The sequence below is a fragment of the Psammomys obesus genome, unplaced genomic scaffold (genome assembly GCF_907164565.1).
Source record: "Psammomys obesus unplaced genomic scaffold, mPsaObe1.curated_primary_1811, whole genome shotgun sequence".
NCBI classification, from domain to species: Eukaryota; Metazoa; Chordata; class Mammalia; order Rodentia; family Muridae; genus Psammomys; species Psammomys obesus.
Window position 1 is genome coordinate 6,965,079 of NW_026592118.1, and position 19,292 is coordinate 6,984,370.

At 42.6% G+C, this 19,292-nt stretch overlaps 1 protein-coding gene across 2 annotated transcripts in view; it reads left to right on the plus strand.

Annotated features, from left to right (window-relative positions):
* The first annotated feature begins 1,299 nt into the window (after nucleotides 1-1,299).
* Prdm5 (PR/SET domain 5) overlaps nucleotides 1,300-19,292 on the plus strand; it is a 176,172-nt gene continuing 158,179 nt past the window's right edge. For both annotated transcript variants that reach the window (XM_055612769.1, XM_055612770.1), the window contains exons 1-2: nucleotides 1,300-1,445; nucleotides 15,775-15,858. In XM_055612769.1, the coding sequence (XP_055468744.1) occupies nucleotides 1,353-1,445; nucleotides 15,775-15,858 (177 nt within the window). In that variant the 5' untranslated portion in view covers nucleotides 1,300-1,352. The remainder of the gene's footprint in view (nucleotides 1,446-15,774; nucleotides 15,859-19,292) is intronic.

The following is a 19,292-nucleotide window of genomic DNA, read 5'->3' on the forward strand; positions in this document are numbered from 1 at the left end:
ATCTTACAGGCCACTGGAAGAAGTTCTATCCCAGGAATCAATTTTATGAAGTTCTCACTACTTGTCAGACTACCCTGCAGAAAAGCCTGGAGCTAAAATGATGACTCTATAGGTGCAACCTACACTTTGACTAGCCTTCTTTTTCACAAATATTTCTTACCCACCATTTAAACCTGGCTTTCATGCCAGGAACCTAGTGGAGTCATTGTTTCTCTCTGTTCCTTTTCCTAGCGTTGTCACATTGAATGGACAGTGTCCATTAATTGTCTTAATGTCTTAATTGTCTCTGGAGCAGGTGCTCTTCTTGCTTTGCTTTCTGTGATCAAACATTCTGGCCCAGAGCAACTGGGGGAGCAAAGGATTCTTTGACTTACGTTTTCCATCTTGGTCCATCACTGAAGTCAGCCAAGACAGAAACTCAAGGCAGGGACATGAAAGCAGGGATCCAAGCAGAGACCATAACAAAACCCTGCTTCCTCGTTATAGCTTGCTCAGCTGTTTTTTATACAACCTCGGATCACCTGATCCAGGCATGACAGAGTCCGCAGTGGGCTAGGGCCCCCCACACCAATTATAAATCAAGAAAATGTCTCACAGATTATCTACAGACCAATCTGATCGAGACATTTTCTCAATTTAAGTTCACGATTCCCAGAGGAAGCTCTGGTTTGTGTCAAGTTGACAAAAAAACTTAAGAATGGATGGCCAGTCTTGCTGAATGGAATGCAAGGAGGCAGAGTCTGACCTGAACAACGCTAGAAAGAGGACTTCACAGTCACAAGCCTTGAAAAGTATAATCACTTTCCAGAGGTCCTCTCGCCATAAATATTATTTAGATACGTATGTCCAATTTTCATCTTGAAATGGGGGGTACTCCTTGGGAACTCAACCCTCCCGAAACAAAGACACAACCACTGAGCCTCAAAGGTTTCCCAGACTTTTGGGTTGGTCTCAGCTGTGGTCAGCAAAAGGATGTTTTGGAGCATGCCACAGCCCATTTCATTCTGCATTTGAGGAGACTCCAGAAATTCCTGCCAAAGGCAGAGACAGCAAGGAGGGCTGTCGTGGCCACAGGCTCACCCTCATCCTGGAGTAAGAGGCTCCAGGGCCTGGGCTTTGGGGCTCTCAAGCCGGGGCCACCAACAACTTTGGGCCAATCAGCGCGGTCCGATGGCCGGGGCGCCCCGCCGCTCCGGCCGCCCCTGCCGGGGCCGAGGAGGGGCCGGGCCGCGGGGAGCCGAGCAGGGAGGTGGGGATTCTGGGAGCAGAGCTCATTTCCTCCTCCCGGCCTCCCCTGGCCCGCACCCCCTCTCCACGTGCGGCGCCCGGGGCGCGCGGCCGAGCAGCGGAGGATGCTGGGCATGTACGTGCCAGACAGGTTCGCCCTGAAGCCGTCCCGCGTCCAGGACGGGATGGGGCTCTACACCGCCCGCCGCGTGCGCAAGGTGGGTGAGCGGCCCGCGTAGGCCGCGCCACGTCCCGGGGCCGGCGGGGAGCGCGGGCCTGGAGGGAGCGGGCGTCCCTGCTGTCCCCCGCGGCTGTGGCGAGAGGCTCCCCGAGCCCAACGCCCGGCGCCCCTGCCTTCCAAGCAGTCGGTGTGATCTGACCTCTCACTTCTCCTCCCCATGGGCCCGGGCAGCCTGGAGCTCAGTGCAGGCCCGGGAGCCTCAGAAAGGAGGCCTTTCCCCACTGCTGCCCTGGGAGGATGTCTGAATCTTCGGCCTATTTTCTTTGCGTTTTTGAATTTTATTCTGGCGTTGGATCTTCCAGAACCGCACAGGCGTGTGATCAGAGCAAGCGCAGGTTGCCCCTCCTGTGTGATGACGCACTTCGGATGTTGGCTGTTCCTTGCAGAGATGTAAGAAGGCAGAGCTTTCAAAATCTTAAGTTATAACCTTAGACCATGGTGCTAGAGCTAGGGTGGGTTAGCAGATGTGAAACGAACCAGGGGCAAAAGAACCCAGAGTAAGCAGAGCCAGGGTTCACTGAGCAGGGCCTGTGCTTGGTACTTAGTCCATTACATCATTTGACTTTTCCGGCTCAGTGCTCTCTGGAGCCAACTTTTAGTTCTCATTTAAGAGGTGAGCAGAGGAATTCTGCAGTTGGACAACCTGCCGAGTTAGTGAATTAAGCTTCAAGCCCATAGTTTCTGAATGGAAAGTGTATGTTGTTTCTAGAACATTCTGTTATGGAGCAACATGCTTTATAAACATTGCCCCCATACCTTCCCAGCCTCTCCTCCTAGCTGTCCCAGCTTTGCTTTGTTAGCGGATACTTAGAAAAGCACAGGTTCAGAGGATAGCTCTCTAGAACCCATACAAAGATACAAAGAGCAAAGACTAATGGACAGTGCTGGGTTCACAACATGATCTACCAGAAGTTCCATAGCCCAAATGGAACCTACCCCCCATATTAACATATTTTAATGGCTATATGGGAGAGTGTTCAAATGTAAACAAACGAAGCAAAGATATTACTTAATTGAGCGATGAGTTGGATAGATGTTGCCAAATGACGGATGGTCAAAATCAGTAGTCTTTCAAAGCCAAATGCAACCATCACGAATGACTCCCCTGTACCATTGACATTATGCTTTTGTGTCAGTCTTACAGACTGTTCTTGAAAGTCTTGAACTGTCCAACGGACAGTTCTTGAAGGTTTCTCATATAACGATAATTAAGAACCACTTTGTGTTGATGAACAGTAAGACACCAAATAGTTGTTTAAAAGTAACAATTATCACACAAGCCTGTTTTGAATTACTCAGATCGTTTTTAGTAGTTGGGCAGTGTATTTTCTTTTGAGGTTTCCATGTACTTGTGTTGGGATGAAGTATCTTGAGTCATACTGTTGTAGTGTTGGTAGGTACTCATCTTCTCTTGCTACTGTAACTTTAACAGAAAACACAAGATTTCACCCAGGTTGCACCTAGCATGCTGACCACAGAACACGGCTTACAGTAGCCCAGACTCTTTTGATATCCAGTTTTTGATACTCAATCGCAAGGTCGTGGACAGCTTCACCGATGCCTTTAAGTCAGCTTTTCCCTCCCGGGAACAGCAGGGACAAAGCTGAAGCCACACCGCAGATGTTAGCTGCCTTGTAAGATCAAGCTGCATGTTCTTGCATGACTTGCCTATTTCACCATGTCTCACCCGTGTACGTCTTTCCTGACTGTATTTCAAGAAGTCTGAGAAGATAACAGTTGTGATTGGAGCTATGTTAAGGACCTCTCTTAAAGGTCCTTCTTCTAGACAGATTTCAGGATCTTCCACTTTAGAGCCTGTGCTGACAACACCAGATGTTACGTCCAGATGTTACATCCTAGCAGGTGTGGTTGTATAATCCTTCTGTTTCACAAAGTGATTAAAATTCAAGTTATCCGTTGATTTAAAAGTTCAGGGGTTAGAATCCAGAATCGGCATGGGGAATCTTCCAAGAAAGGCCGTACTTGTACATTCCACAGGCTGATTTCGGCTTCCTTTTCCAAAGGGACCACGTATTTCTCTAGACTCCCCCATTGTGAGGCAGTTCCTTCAGTGGAGCCCTGCAACTAAATCTAGATAATTTGGGATGTTTTGTAATTACTAATTGGAGTGACAGTTTCATCTTGTCCTGGTCCTGTAAAAAGACACACCTCTTGCAAATGTACTGATTAGTGTTTTATGCATTAAAGCCTGGGTGTGTGCCTTTAAAAAGGGGAAGAAAAAGTGTGTTTTGGAGCAAGAGCAGGAAAGAGTAGGTTCTAATAGGTTCCAAATAATGACACTTTAAAGAACGTCATCAGTTCTGGTAGGCACATTACCATGGTACTGGTGGGCACACTGAGGCCCCAAAGTGTATAGCTGTCTCTTCAGTTCCCATTCCCTCCCCACTATCAACTGTCAACCCCCTGTCTTTCAGACCAAGGCAGACATTTATTTCTCATGGAAAAAAATTAATGAAAATAAGTTTAATGTCCAGTTTGTAAAGATAGAATAAAAATTTAAAAAGTAAAGTTGAAAGGTGGTTTAGAGGAAAAATATATGACCAAAATAAAACAAACCAACCAATCAACCAAAGAACAAACAAAAAACAAAAGAAAAAAGCAAGCAGAGGAATGATTACCACATTAATAGTAGACTACAGTTTGTGTGAAGATGTGTTTTGCTAATTTTTTAGAAGGTTGACTGCTTTAACACCAGTAGATTTTTATCCTAGGGCTGAAATTACCAGTAGATGTTTATTTCATTTTCTGGTGAATGATGGTGACTCACTAATCTGAAAACCGAGTCACTGCAGTGACACTGTCTCTCTGTTTATGCAGTCAGTCACCATGGGGACCATTGAGGCCTTATGTTTTCTGCTGTCTTACAGATTTTTTTAATTTAATTTAATTTTTTTTATTATTAGTTACATTTTATTAACTCTGTATCCCAGTTGTATCCCACTCCCTTATTTCCTCCCAATCCCACCCTCCCTCCTTCAGCTTCTCCCTGCCCCTTTCCAAGTCTACTGATTGGGGAGGACCTCCTCCCCTTTCATCTGACCCTGTTTTATCAGGTATCTTCAGGAATGGCTGCAAAGTCCTCCTCTGTGGCATAGCAGGACTGCTCCTCCCTTGGGGGGTGGGAAGGTCAAAGGGCCTGCCATTGAGTTCCTGTCAGAAATAGTCTCTGTTTCCCTTACTATGGGAAACCAATTGGATACTGAGCTACCACAGGCTACATCTGAGCAGAGGTTCTAGTTATATCCATACATGGTCCTGGGTGGAGTGTCAGTCTCAGAAAAGACCCTGTGCCCAGATATATTTGATCCTTGTGGAGCTCCTATCCTTTCCACATCATACTAACTCCTTCTTTCATATGATTCCCTGCACTCTGCCGAAGGTTTGGTTATGAGTCTTAGTATCTGCTTTGCAACACTGCTAGGTAGAGTCTTTCAGATGCCTTCTGTGGTAGACTCCTGTCATATGTCCAATGCACATCCCATTTGTCTTTCTAAGTGAGGATTGATCATCTTACCCCATGTCCGCTTTCTTGTCTTACAGATTTTTTAAGGGCACATCGTAGAGTCACTTAAACCCAGTGTTTTCTCTGAAACTTTGTATTTTGCTTTTGTGATGTTATTAGTTACCAGTAATTAAATAATTTGTTTATAATTTCATATAGTCTAAGTCATGAAACATTTATGCAGTTGTTGCAGTTGTCAGGAACTGTCCCTGCTGCTGGAGACAGAGGGTGAATGAGAGAGATAGCAGTGATGGATGCTTTTCTCAGTCCTTACTTAAGCCATGCGGCAAAACCCTGCTTCACAGGTGACAGAATGCGTGCTAGGGAGAGGTCTAGCCACACTAAAGTAGCTCAGATCATTCCACATATGAGTTGGGCATCCCTAATGTAAAATTTGAAATGCTTCAAAATCTGAAACTTTTTGTGTGTTTATATGATACCAGAAATGGAACATACTACATGTAGCTGGGCATAATAATGATTGTATGAAATTACCTTCAGACAATGTGTAAACTGCATATGAATCACATGAATTATTTATTTAGATGGGTTTCATCCATACATATTTATATATTTATTTGTCTGTGCAGTCATTTACATTTCTCAGCAGTAGCCTGTGGGAAATTCTTCTATATTGGATATTCTTCTATATTGGCTCTTCTTCTGATAACTATTTTAGCAGTGGCCTTTTTTACTAGACCATGCTAACTGTGTAAAGTAATGGGTTTGCTTGTGGTATTTTCATGCCTGGATGTCATATACTTTGACTAAATTCTTTGTACTCTCTTGACCCGTGTCTTTCCCTACTGATTTTCTTTTTCCTAAATAAACATGCTTCTACTTTGATGTCTTAGTATTTTCTTTTTAAATCTAGACTTGGTATATGAACGAAAATGTGATACTCATCTTTCTGGCCTTGGTTTGTTTCATGCAGCATGATGGTCTCCAATTCCATTGACTTGCCCACAGCTTGCAGAATTTAAATATTCATGGCTGAATGAAACTCCACTGTGTTTATGCATATTTGTATAATTAATTAGTTAATTAATTTATTGTCACATTTTCATCATCTGTGCATCTGTTTACGGACAACCAGGCTGATGCCATAACCTGGCTACTGTGAACAGCTCTTTTATGGTGATTGAACGCATTGCATAGTACCAGTGTGCCATATTTGTTTACGTCATAGTTCACCCAGTCATTCAAACACTTTAATCATACAAGGGTCTATATCAGACACTTGGCTAGAGCAGTGAAGACAATGGATGTGTTGACTCTTGTGAAGCTTCATTATGTAAGTTAACCCCTACACCATACTAGACCATGATAAGTGCTATAGAAAAACAGTGGAATGAGGGCTGGGTATGGTTGGCTGGTACATAAATGAGGAATGTTGTAAATGAGCTAGCCTAGCTAATTCTTGTTAAAGTGAGATTTCACCAATGGTTTGAAGGTGGTAAATAAAACAAAACAAAACAAAACAAAACAAAACAAAACAAACAAACAAAAAAACCAGCCAAATATATTTTCAGAACAACATTCTGGTCAAGGGGTCAAGTTATTGTGAAATCCTGGGACAGGCAAAGCTGCTTTGCCTGTTGGTTTCCAAGGAGACCAGGATGGCACTCTAGGAGTGAGCCAGGGCAGGTCCTACAGTGTCTCAAGGATGTAGGCCTGAACAAAGGGACGGTACCTGAAGGAGAGCCGCACATCCTAGAGCATTTCGTGCGGCTGAAGGCTGGCATAGGGCACCTGTGGGGGAGGGTTGGCCGCATGTTTATCAAGGATTACTCTGCTTGCAGCTGTGAGCATAATTTGTTATGGAAAAACTGCATACATTGACTGACTAGGATTTTCTTGGGTGTAGTTCTTGGGAGGCAGTAAGTTTCAGACTGTCAGCTCTAACAGTGTATTTTGGAGGGAGAGGGTAGAGTGTAAAAGAACAGGAAGGATCCAAGGGCTTAGCCTGAGAGGATTGAACTGTTAGTAACTGAGATGGGACGTTTGTGTGGACCAAATTTGAAGAGATGGATGGTTGTAGAGCAGTATATGTTCAACTGTAGTTTTTTCTTTTTTTTTTTTTCTTTTTCTTTTCTTTTATCTGTTAGATAACTGGGACATGTCAGAGACATCAAGATGAAATATATACTCACGCTTTCTTCCTTCCACCTTTATTCATGATTGTCATACATTTTATTCTATGTGTAAACTTTACGGTTAAAAATTTTTTCCTATAGATCATCGATTGCCTTTTAGAACGATAAAAACCAAAAAACTCATTGTTATCTGCTGTATTAGTTGCTCTTTGTTTTTGTGATAAAACATCATGAACAAAAGTGACTGAGGGAAGGAGTTTGCTTTGGCTTACAGCTGCAAAGGCAGAGTTCATAACGGTGGCAGACAGCCAGAGCAGGACAGTTAGACACATGCAGAAGGCAGAGACAGTGAACCGGAAGTGGAGCATGACCCTATGTTACCAAAGCTCACCCCAGTGATGCACTTCCTCTCGCAAGGCTACACCTCCTGGAGGTTCCACAGCCTCTTCAAATAGTGCCATTAGCTGGGCACCATGTGTTTAGTTCCTAAGCCTATGAATGATAGCTTTTCTTCCAACTCTCACATTCTACTTCCTAACCCTCATAGGCTCACGGACATCTCATTATGTCAAATGCATTTAGTTCATTGTCAAATTTCCCATAGTCTCTGACAGTCTCAACAGTGTTCAACAAGTTCAAAGCCTAAAGTTTCTTCTGAGACTCACCCTCTTAAGTGTGGATCCTTGTTAAATTAAAAAAAAAAAAAAAAACTTACATATTTCCAACATACAATGGCAGAGAATATAACATCCTGTTACAAAAAATAATAATGAAGTAAGTGAAGGAAATAAATACTGGACCAAAGTAATAATAAAATCCAGTACAACAAATACCAAAACACCAAATCCTGTAGCTCTATCTCTGCTGTCTGAGACTTCTGTTTTAAAGGGGTTAAATATTCCTCTTACTCCAGCTTTGCTGCCTGCAACCTGTATCTTTTCTTGGGCTGGCTCCTCTCCATGCATGCAGCTCTTGGTACATATCTCATAGTTGCTCTAACCTCTCCATTGAAACTCAGCCTTAACATTCACACCTCTATGCAGGGGCATCTTAAGGCCTCCTGAATTCTCTGGGCCTACTCGAAGTGACTTTGACCCTGCTATTACATCACCTAGTCTCAGTAGCTCTTTGAAACCATAGCAGTAGAATCTCTAACCCTGTATTCTTGTATTTTTCGTGTTTCAAAAGCCATGTCTCCATAGATGAAAATGCCATGTTTGGTTACCTTCTTGGGACAGACACTGGCCTCCTTAACCGTTACATTAGCAATAGCTTTGTTGAAGCAATATGTTGAATATGCAATAGTAATATGTTGAAGCAGTTGCTTTCAGGGGCAGGCAATCTCTTAGGCTTTCTCCTTTCACAAATTAGAGACTCAGCTGTATAGGGGCTTTCCCTGAGGGTACCCTTCCCTTTATTCTAGGGCAGAGCAGGCCTCTTCTTAATGGTGCTAATCTCTTTTAATGGTCATAGCCTTTTTTCCAGCACATGCACTGGGGGACACATTAAACTGCCTAGTGCAGTTTTTCTTTCCAAACTGCATTGTGTATTCTTTTCCCCCTACTTGCTCTTCTTTTCGTTGTAGACTTGCATAAGAGTGACCAGTAATTACCATACGACAAACTTATTATCATACTGTCTTGAAATGCCTTCCACCAAAGAAATATTTTTTTAAATTTTAGCCCTGGGCAAGTTCTTAGGGCATGGGCAGAAGGCAGTCATATTCTTTCCTAAAGCATTAGGATTGGCTTCCAGTCAACTTGTTAATATTGTGTCCCTCTGAAACCTCATGAGCCAGGCCACTGCTGTATGCATTACTCTAGTTCCACCACCTCCATCTGTTACTAGAGGGTGCTAATCTCTGAGTAAAGCATACAACTACTATTCCAGTTCTACGTTCCAGAGCCTTTATGCTAGTTAATTTTATCAATGGATTTTTGCAGTTTCTTTTATTAAACCACATGTGCAATTTTACTTTTGAATCTGTGAATGGAAGTTGCTTTTCTCTTACCTTGAATGATTTAAATGTCTTTCAATGTTTTTCTTTTGTTTGTTTTTTATATTTAGTGTATATTTTCTCAAGGTTTCATGATTGTTTATATTGGGTGATGCTTTGTGTTTTACAGATGATATCCTAATTTAGCTGGAAATCTTGCCAGGTCTCTTGGTTTATCTCTAAAGTTCAGAGAGTTTATTAGAGTTTGCCTAGGCTATGATACCACCTTGCACAGGAGTGAATTACTCTTATTTCACCTAAACAAGAGTGAATGATTCTGATGTCGCCTTGCATGGGAGTGACATTGATGTCACTTAGCATAGGAGTGAATGACTCCAAGGTCATTCACTTGGGGTGACTAACTTGGGGTGACTCTGATGTCACTTGACAAAAGAGTGAGTACCTCTGAGGTTACCTAGCATGGCAGTGCCTGTGATGTAACTTGAATAGGAATTGTTGGGGGTTGGTCTGGTGCTTGTATTTTGATGCTAATTACTGGCTTTCAAAATCTGGTTACTTCCCTATCCTTGTTGTGTAAACTTGCTTAAGATATTATTCCTAATTGGTTAATAAAAGAGACCTGTACCTGGGCAGGGTAGAAGGAGGTAGGCATGGCTAAGGTTCTTGGGGTTTGGGGACAGGAGAATCATGGGAAGGAGACAGATAGATGGGAATACAGGAGAAAGGAGGAGGCCATGATAGGTTAGTGTGGAGAAAGAACCATGTGGGTCAGGAGAAAGGACTCCAAGGATGGCATGGAAAAAAACACTAAATTGAAAAATATAAGCAAGTAATTATAAGATGGATGGAAGAAGGTAGCCCAGGTAGGAATGGCTAAGGAGGATGGCATTGGATGGGGACTGGGAAGTGGATGGGGAGGTTATTGAGACAGCATAGGTGGAAATATCTGCCCAGCCCAAGATAAATAAAGCAATTATAAAATCTAACAGGTGTCTGTGTCTTATTGATTATAATACCTCTGTAACAAAAATAGGCTAATAATAAATGATATTTTACCTGATACATTTTTTTTTCAACAACAGCGATGAATGAGGCCATTTGATCTACAGGGGCAGATTTATCTTCAGCTTTGGAAAACTAACTTCCAAATTACTGTCTTTCAACCTACTTTTTAATATTCTCTGAACTATATAGATTGGAGCTGTCCTTGATCTGTTCTCCATAAATCACATTCTTATCTCTCTTTGTTTTCCTTTGAGAAATGGTTTCCTTTAATTTGATTCTTGTTTCTTCCTGTGTTTTAATACATTTTCTAAAAATACTCAATTGTGCAGTCATATTTTTTAATTATTAGAAGTGTTCATTGATGGTGATGGAGAGATGGCTGAATGAATAATGTGCTGGAGAAGTATTTAGATCCCCAGAGTCAATGTAAAAATGCTGGGGGGCTTTGCAAGTCACCTCTAATCCAGAGTTTAGGAGATGGGATCGGGGACCCATGGAGCAAGCAGTTAGCTAGACTAGACAAATTGGTGAGTTCTGGGTTCGCTGAGAGATCTTCAGTAATTAAAATGTAAAGTGATTGAGGAAGACACTTAATGTCAACCTCTGGCCTTCACAGACATGCACATACACATATGTAGTCTCACACAGGTGCACCTATACGCAGGGGAAAATGCATACATTCCCCATGCAAGTTAGTTTTTATTGAAGAACATCTCTTGAGTTGCTGTATTTTGATGTCTCTAAGTTCCATTAGGAAATTCATGAATTCTCTTTTTATTATAGTTAGTTTTCTTTGCAGCAATGTGCTGGGGGAAGGACTTCATGCATCTGAAGTAGGCCTTATATCACTAGTTTTATCTCCAGCCTTTGAGGATTTTGTCTGCCAAAGGAGTTTCTTTTCTTAACCCCCTGAGTTGGCTTCCTTATTCACTTTGATCTCATGCTCTCTGGTAGGGGGGGAAGCTGTTTGTTTAGGCCACTTTTGTGGTCAGGTCAACCCTGCAGGTGACAGTAGGCTGCTAAGTGCCATCAATCAACTCTCTGGTGTCCGTGCACAGTTCTGCACATCAAGGGCAGAGGCCTTCCCCATGTCAGGCTTTGAAGTTCTTTTCATAACTCTAGTTTTCAGTGACTTTCTACTATCTCTCTTCCTGCTCATTGGCCTCATGCTGGCTCTTTCCGACTTCAGGCCTCACTTCCAGGCAGTAAATCAAAGATTCTAGTGGCAGTTTTGCTGGGAAAATCAAGTATCTAAGGAAGTAGGGTGGAGAGGAAATATGCTGCTTTCTGGTATAATATCTCTACGTTTATGCCTGTGTATATCTCTTTCTCTTCTTCACAACTCTGGACTGCTTCTTTCACATGTAGTTTATGTGACGCATTCACACTGCAGAGTAAGGAGTGACGGACATCATTGCATTTGTTCCCCCTGATGCCTGCTGTAGCAACTGTGAGTAGTAGGCATGCCTCCATTCCAGGTGCAGAGAGATGGAAGGAACAAAAGCATTGGATATATTCTGTAGTTGGGCTCAATAAAGCCTGAGGTAGTCCCACATGATGTCTTTGAAGTGGAAGTTTCTGGTTTCTTTGGAAATTCAGTTGTGTCATGTTAGAATATGTTTTTTGTTTGGTTCCAATGTTGGGATGTGTTTTTCCCTTGCAGAAAACAGCTCCCATGAGAGGGCTTGTGATGTTGGTCAGCTGAAAGCTACCTTGTGCAAGGTGCGTAGTTTTGTGAGCTGTAAAACATCTTTCTGTGTACTTTGAGAGGGGTTAGAGAGAAGCCCACAGACAGTGAGACAACTCTTTCTGCATCTCTACGCTTCTGCATTACTCGGCTTGGCAATAGTTCCGTCCTTTGCTGAGAGAAATGCTCATGAGACCTGCTTGTGCTGCTCTGGTCAAGTTTTTCTGCTTTGGCCAACTTGCGCCTTTTGGGCGGAGTCCATAGAATCTTAGCAGCCTGCATCCCGAGGTTTTGTTTTTCCTCCATCCTAGTGTATTTATTTGGGTTCTCATCCCTTCTTCAGTCCTTTGCCCGTAATTAAATCACAAATTTCTTGATTCCTTTTCATCTATACTAAGAAGAGGAAATTATTGTTTGATTGGGGTGTGTGGACTCGTGGTGCTGAGAGGAGATGATTGGAGATGAATTGATTGATTGGAGAGGGTGGAACTATGGCATTGAGAATATATTCTCATTGGTGGGAGTGGACCCATACCACTGAGAGTGCATGTCTAGAGGAAGTGGTTGTTTGGCATGTGTGGATCTGTGACATGAGTGCACACTGAGAGTTTTTAGGAGCAGGCTCAGGTTGCCCAGATCACATGTGCATTTCATTGCAGAAAGGGTTTGATGATGAGTTTGTAGCTATAGAACAGAATAAAGGCATAAGCAGAGTTTTTCAAATTCATTGGTGGGGACATTTTGTGGGTCAATTACAGCAAAGTGGGGAACTCTTTGCTATAAACTCAGAGCTATCCAGACATTTGTGTTCTGGGTCAGGGGAAGCTAGTTGTCTGCCGCGTTATGTAGTCCAACAGTTTCACCTGATGGTCATGAGGATGCTAGGTCAGACACTGAGGAGGGCAAGGTGTGCCTTGTTAGGGAGCTAAAGACAGTGCGAGATAATTCTGCTTTGGGATTATGACACTGCAGCACTCCTCAATCAGGAAGTTCTAATCAGTCCTTTAGCCTTGCAAAGTCATTAATAAAGGTTTGGCTTTTATTTTCTTGGAGACCTGAGTTCACATCATTTTTTGCAAAATCTGATAAGGGTGAAATGCATGATAGTGTGGCGTGAAAGTTGAACATATCCATTAATGACAAATCCTAAAATTTGTTACAAAAGCACCTTATTTTTCCATCTGTTTTCAGATTGGCCTTCACCTTTTTTTCTTCAACTTAACAGTCTTGAGTACTGAGTTGTCTGCTTTGAGGAAGGCAAGGTCTTGCAGACCTGCTGTCCTCTGAGTCATGATGAGTCTGAGTCAGTGCTGGCTCTCTACAGATGCCTCTAGTTTTTCTTAGCAGACAGAGTGTAACCAGGCTACTTAACCTACAGGAATCACTTCTCATACTTGGTCCAGAGGGGAGTTTCCACTAAGGGCTCTGAAGTCCTTGTCATGGCTCTGATAATGTTAATCCCCTGCCACTGTCTCGTTTCTTCTGCAGCTTTTGTTTGCCTGTCATCCGATACTGGTCTTATCTTGAGATACAATCTCACTATGAAGTCTGGTTGGTTTGTACCTCAATGTGTAAACCAGGCTGGACTTGAACTTGGGGTGTTCCTCCTTCCTCTGCCTCTTGGGAGCCATGGCTGAGATGACAGTCATGGACCACCACTCTTGGCTGGGGGAACGGTTGATTTTTGAGGAGAACATCACTAGAGCAGTGTGTCTGTCTGAAGGATGCACAGATTGGAGCCCCTCCTCGTTTGAGCGCGAAGCGGAGCAGAAGGAATGCACAGCCTTCTATGCCTCCAAGGACATGTCTTCTCGAAGGATCAGACTGGGGCGTTGGCATTGCTCAGTCAGCAGCCTTCCTCAGCCTCCTTAGTCTTGTTTAGCTTGCTTAGCATACCTTCGATTTGAAAACTCTGTAATGTTTTCATCCTAAGGTTAGCATTAAAGAAACGGTCTTGTGCTGGGGCTCGGTGCCAACTCTGAGGATCTGAGTTCAATCCTTGGGACCCACACGGTGGAAGGAAAGTAGTCCTCTGGCCTCCACTTGCGTCTTGTGGTGTGGTGTGCACATGCATGTGGAAAGTAAATAAGTAAATAAATGAATGAGATTTTAAAAAATGATTTAAGGAACAGTCCTGGCTCTGCTGCCATTTGTGGCTCCCCAGGCTTTCTCTTCTTCATGTGTAAGTTGAGGGTCTGAGTTTATCATTTTTTAAAGCTATATTAAGTTTTTTTATCCCCCGCAGTTTTTAGTGCTTATTAAATACTTTCTAAATTATTTAATTTCCTTTAGACATCAAGTTGTAGTTGTCTCCCCGTTAGCAAAATTCATGAATAATCCCCCCGTAGGTTTGATCCTCTTACATAGCTCTACTCCCACACGAAGGGAAGGTTCTGGGAAAATCTTTCCAGGCTGGTTGGAAGTAAGCACAACACAGCACAAGTGGCGGTCTGCTTTCTGTATATTGATGCACAGAATTTCTGAAAAATGGGATGCACTAATGCTGTACTCTCAGGCTCGGCTCAAAACAGCGTCCGGGAAGAGGTGTACCATGGGTAACACCCTGGGTTCATGCCCCTGCACTGTCTACAACTGGATTTGGGGGCCCACATGTGTAACCAACACAGTAGCATCTAGTGCAAGAGCGTGAGAACCTCAGCAGCTCAGTGTCATGTCAGCTACAGGTCAGGTTGGAGGCTAGCCTGGGGTACACAGGACCATGGCTCAAAACCCATGGACAACCATGAACAAAAACAATCATGGAGTTGGAGGCCAGCCTGGGATGAGACCACAAGACCACACCTCAACACACACACATACACACACACACACACACACACACACACACACACACACACACAGAGAGAGAGAAACATGTCTAAAAATATACTTTGAGTTGGAGGCCAGCCTGGAATACATAAGGCCACATCTCAAATACATACACACAAATGAACAAATAGAAGTGTCCCTTGCAGTTAAATATGGTCTAAGTCCCCACACATTTAGAGCCCATGCCTCACAGCTGACCCACCCCAGTCTTTACCTAACAGTTGACACACTCAGAGTCTAAACCTCACAGCTGATACAGAGTCTAAACCTCACAGCTGATACACCCAGAATCTACATCTCACAGCTGATACACCAGAGTCTATACCTCACAGTTGGCACACTCAGAATCTACACCTCAGAGTGGCATGCTCAGAGTCTTCACCTCACAGAGGATACACCCAGTCTCTGCCTCACAGCTGCTATACTCAAAGTCTTCACCTCACAGCTGAGACACCCACAGTCTACACCTCACAGCGGATATACTCAGGCTCTATGCCTCACAGTGGACAGATCAGGAATACATGTTTATCTACATGACCTTTTCCTCGTGGCTTACAGGGCCTTTGCCTGTGGGTCTTAGCAGGGTACTTGTTAGAATTCTGTCCCTACACTCCATTTCCAGATTTGTAGGATTTGTAGAATCGCGACAGCCCCATTGATTCTCAAAAGATTGCACTTTGAGACTCCCGTAGATAAAGAATGACCACCAGGCTGCTGGGAAGGTTGGCAGGAAATTTTAAATCTTATTTATGAACAGCCTTCCTCTGAGAACTGTAAGCATACTTCTTTCTTGTTCAAAATAGAGATGAACTTATGAGCTTTATGGAAACCAGGTGATGTTTTGGGTGGTGGGCTTGTCTCTCAATCAGGCGAAGCTTTGTGCTTTTCTTTTTAACCTCCTGCCAGAGGCTGTGAGGAAGAAGAAGCAGAGAGCACAGTCCTCAGAGCTTGTCAGAATTTGAGAGTGGAGCAGTTAAATCCTTTTATGTTGGATTCTGTGTTGTGGATTGAAGCTTGTAGACTAAAACAGATTAGGCTAGATTTAAAAAATATGGAAACATTTTGTATTAATATTAATATTAGCTCATATTAAATAGTTAATATTTTAAACTGAAGATGTAGATGAAAAAGATTCCAAAAGATAAACTGGTTTATTTTTGTAGCTGGTTATCATATTGATTCTTTTTAAATGTAATCATTGCTATACAGGGTGAAAAATTTGGCCCCTTTGCTGGAGAGAAGCGAATGCCTGAAGACTTGGATGAAAACATGGACTACCGGTTGATGTGGGAGGTAAGGCTCTGTTAAACGTTAGGACCGTGCTCCTTGTGGTACAGTACTGAAGTTGTCTGGCCGTGGAGTAAGTATTGGTCCCAATTGAGTTTTAGGCACTGAACTATCTTATTGTTTTTAAACATTTTTTTTAAATTATGAATACATGTCTGTATATGTGGGGTGTGTGTACATGTAACTGTAGGTGGCTGTGGAGTCTAGAAGACGGTGTTAAATCCCTGGAGCTGGAGTTACAGTAATTATAGATAGCCTGCCCCGTGGTGGAGCAACATAGCCTTTTAGTTTTGGAACCATCTTTCCAGGCCTGTGATGTCTTCATTTTGAAGGTTAGCATTAAAAATATCAGCCTGCTGAAATAGTCTGCTAGACAATTGTTTTAGAACGCTGTCATTTAAATAGTGTCACTAGAAATGTTATTTTCTGTGTTTAAGGATATTTAGATATCAAAGTAAACATGCAGTTGAGCTTAGGATTGGATATTTGTAAAGGAAATTGTGCTTAACTTTTAACTTATTTCCTTAGTGAAGCTCTAATTGTATAGAAGTAGCTTTATACTAGTTGTTCAACCCAAACTTCCAAAGCAAGCTATACTTATCTTTAGGATGTACGTACTAGGAACTAGTATGGGTAAATTGTCTTTACCATATGAAGTTTCTCTTCTGTGAGATTTGCATATGCGAGTGTGTGTCTTCTTTATCATGCAGATTTCACATCCGAGTTTTAATACCTTTGTGGTCTCTAGTTGTTAGAAGAGGGACTTGAGAATCGGAACTGGGGAACCAGAGGCTTGGAGACAGTTGAAAGGGGAATTTGAAGACCTTAGCAGCAATAGTTCTATCAGGTAGGCAAGAACCGAAGCCTGTGAAAGTCAGAAAATGTTATTTTGTTTTGTATTATATCTTGTATAGTATTTTATTTTGTATTGTATCTCTTTTTTACTTTCGAGACAGGATCTCATGTATCTAAGGCTGGCTTGGAACATACAAAAAGGGATTTATTTCAAGGTTTACATCATGTAGTCGTAGATCTGACATGTATAGGTGTGGGGGTTTGAATGAGACCCCCATAGGATCTGATGTTTGAATGTTTGGTTCCCAGTTGTTGCCACTGTTTGGGTAGCTTAGGAATTGTGGCCTTGCTGGAACAAGTGTCTCACTTACAGTGCATGCACCATTTCCAGTTCACTCTTCTTTGTGTCCTGCTTGCTTCTGGCTACCATGTCTACTACCTGCTGCCAAGATTCCTGCCATGATGGACTGTTTTCCCTCTGGAACTGAAAGCCCCCCTAAACCCTTCCCTCTGCAAGTTGCCTTGGTTATGGTGTTTTATCACAGCAATAGGAAAGTAACAAACACAGAGGTGAGGCCCATGGGCTGGAAGCTCAGATGACAGGTAAGGCTGTATGTAGCCTTTAGGCAGATCTATTTTGGAAACCCGAGATCCTTCTCTTAAAACACTGGACCTTTTGAGCGAGAGTTCTGCACATTTGGGTCGTCTCTTTCATTTAATGTGAACTTACTGTACAGAATATCAGGGTTAGTGTTTGGGTTTTTCACTTAGTATGACAGCTCAGCTGGCTGACAGATAAAGTTATCAGAGCATGTTGTCCGCAAGCAAGGCACACATATTGCATCCAGCTGTTACTGGCGCTGTTAGTACAGTGTGCAGTCATGTAGAAAAAGGATTCCAAAAGGGTTCTTCAACACAGGGGTCAGGAGCAGAAACTAGCAACAGCCTACACTTGAATTTAAGGGGAAAATGTTATTGACGCTGTTTTATTTAGCATAATGTTTTAGTTGTTCATTTTTATGACTCTAAAATGTTTGTATGGCTTCTACTGTTTCTGTAGGTCTTAATTTTCTCAGCAGTTCATTCTTTTTGTATAAGGTTTTCAGAAATGTGACAAAGGAACTCCCCTCCAGCCCCTCCCTCATTCTTAGAAATAGCGATATTTAAGAAGTTGATATTTGTTGTCTGGAAATTTTTGCAATGAAACCAGTGTTTTGCACAGCTGAGGCATTTTTAAGCAGAGTGACTAATTTTACTCTGAAAAGTAAATTCTGAGAAAGGAAGTGCAGGGCTGTGTTTCTGCATTTTACATGTTGGCTCCTGCAGCTCTTTGGTCAACATCTTTACTAGGCTGGTTTCACACACCAGCATCCGCAGTGTTCTTCCTCTGCCACTCACCGAACTTAAGGTCTTTTCGTGCTCACTGATGTTAGAGTTACATGGCAGGGGGTATATCATATTTTACTTCGTACTTACTGTTCATGCTTTGAGTGAGTTACGGTTTGGAAGGTAGAAAGGCTAAAACTCTGCCTGCTTCAAGCTTAGTCTTTCTCTCAGGAAATCTGTTGTATTTAGTCCTTCTGTGTCCTTTCCTTCCCTTGTTTTTTCTCCCTTCTCTCTTTAATATTATTAATCTATTTGTTGGCAGTTTTTGCCCCTCAGCTCTTTTTTATCCCTCTTCAACTCCATTTTCCCGTCTCCCTTCAAATTCCCATCTTACTTTCATGTCTTTTTTAGTTTAACCATGGCTGCCTGTATGGAAATGGGTCGTAGAACTATTCATAGAAGTATGAATAGCTCATACTTACCACGTATCACAGAGATAATAACATCTCTCACTCACCACTATTAACTCTCCTGGGCATGCATGAGTCCATGAAGCCCACCTCTCTATGTGACTGAATGTTGCTGGGCCATGTTGTGGAGACTCTGTGCAGGCCACCATAGCTTTTGTGAATTCAGGACTGCCATAGCCTTGACATAACTCTTCTTAAGGTAGAGTTTTATCATCCACTTCCCACTGACTACATTCTTTCTGCCCCTTCTGTGCCTTGAGAACTGATTTGGGTGTCCAATTTAAGGCTGAGCATTCTATAGTCACTTGTTTATAGAAATCTTGAACTACAAATCTTTTTAACCATCTTGTGGCCACAAATCTCTACATTAACTGCTGTTCATTGCAAATACAACTTCATTGATTAAGGCTGAGATCCTCACTAGTGTAGGGTATAAACATAAGCATTTAGAAAGTATCTGGACATGTCCATTTAGTAAACACAAATAGTAGTTTCATCTCTAGTGCCTGTAGTCTCCCCAAATATGAGCCTTTGACCAGCTCCACAGTACTGGGTATGGATTGCTTCCTGTCAAGAAGGACACTGATCCAATCAGAAGTCAGTTGGTTATCCCCATAACAGTTGTGCCAGTATTACACCAGTAGGCACAGTTTGTTGGGAAAGTTGGCATTACAGCATACTATATTCAAAGTGAAGAAAGACATTATTGATTTTGCTCCTTTTAGTGCTAGCATAGGAACTGCTGGGACTATGAAGGCTAACCAGCAGGAAGGAAGCTTCTAGTACAATTGCAGCATGGTTTTGCAACCTAGATGCATGTGTCTTCATCAGCAGGCTCTTACTGTCCAG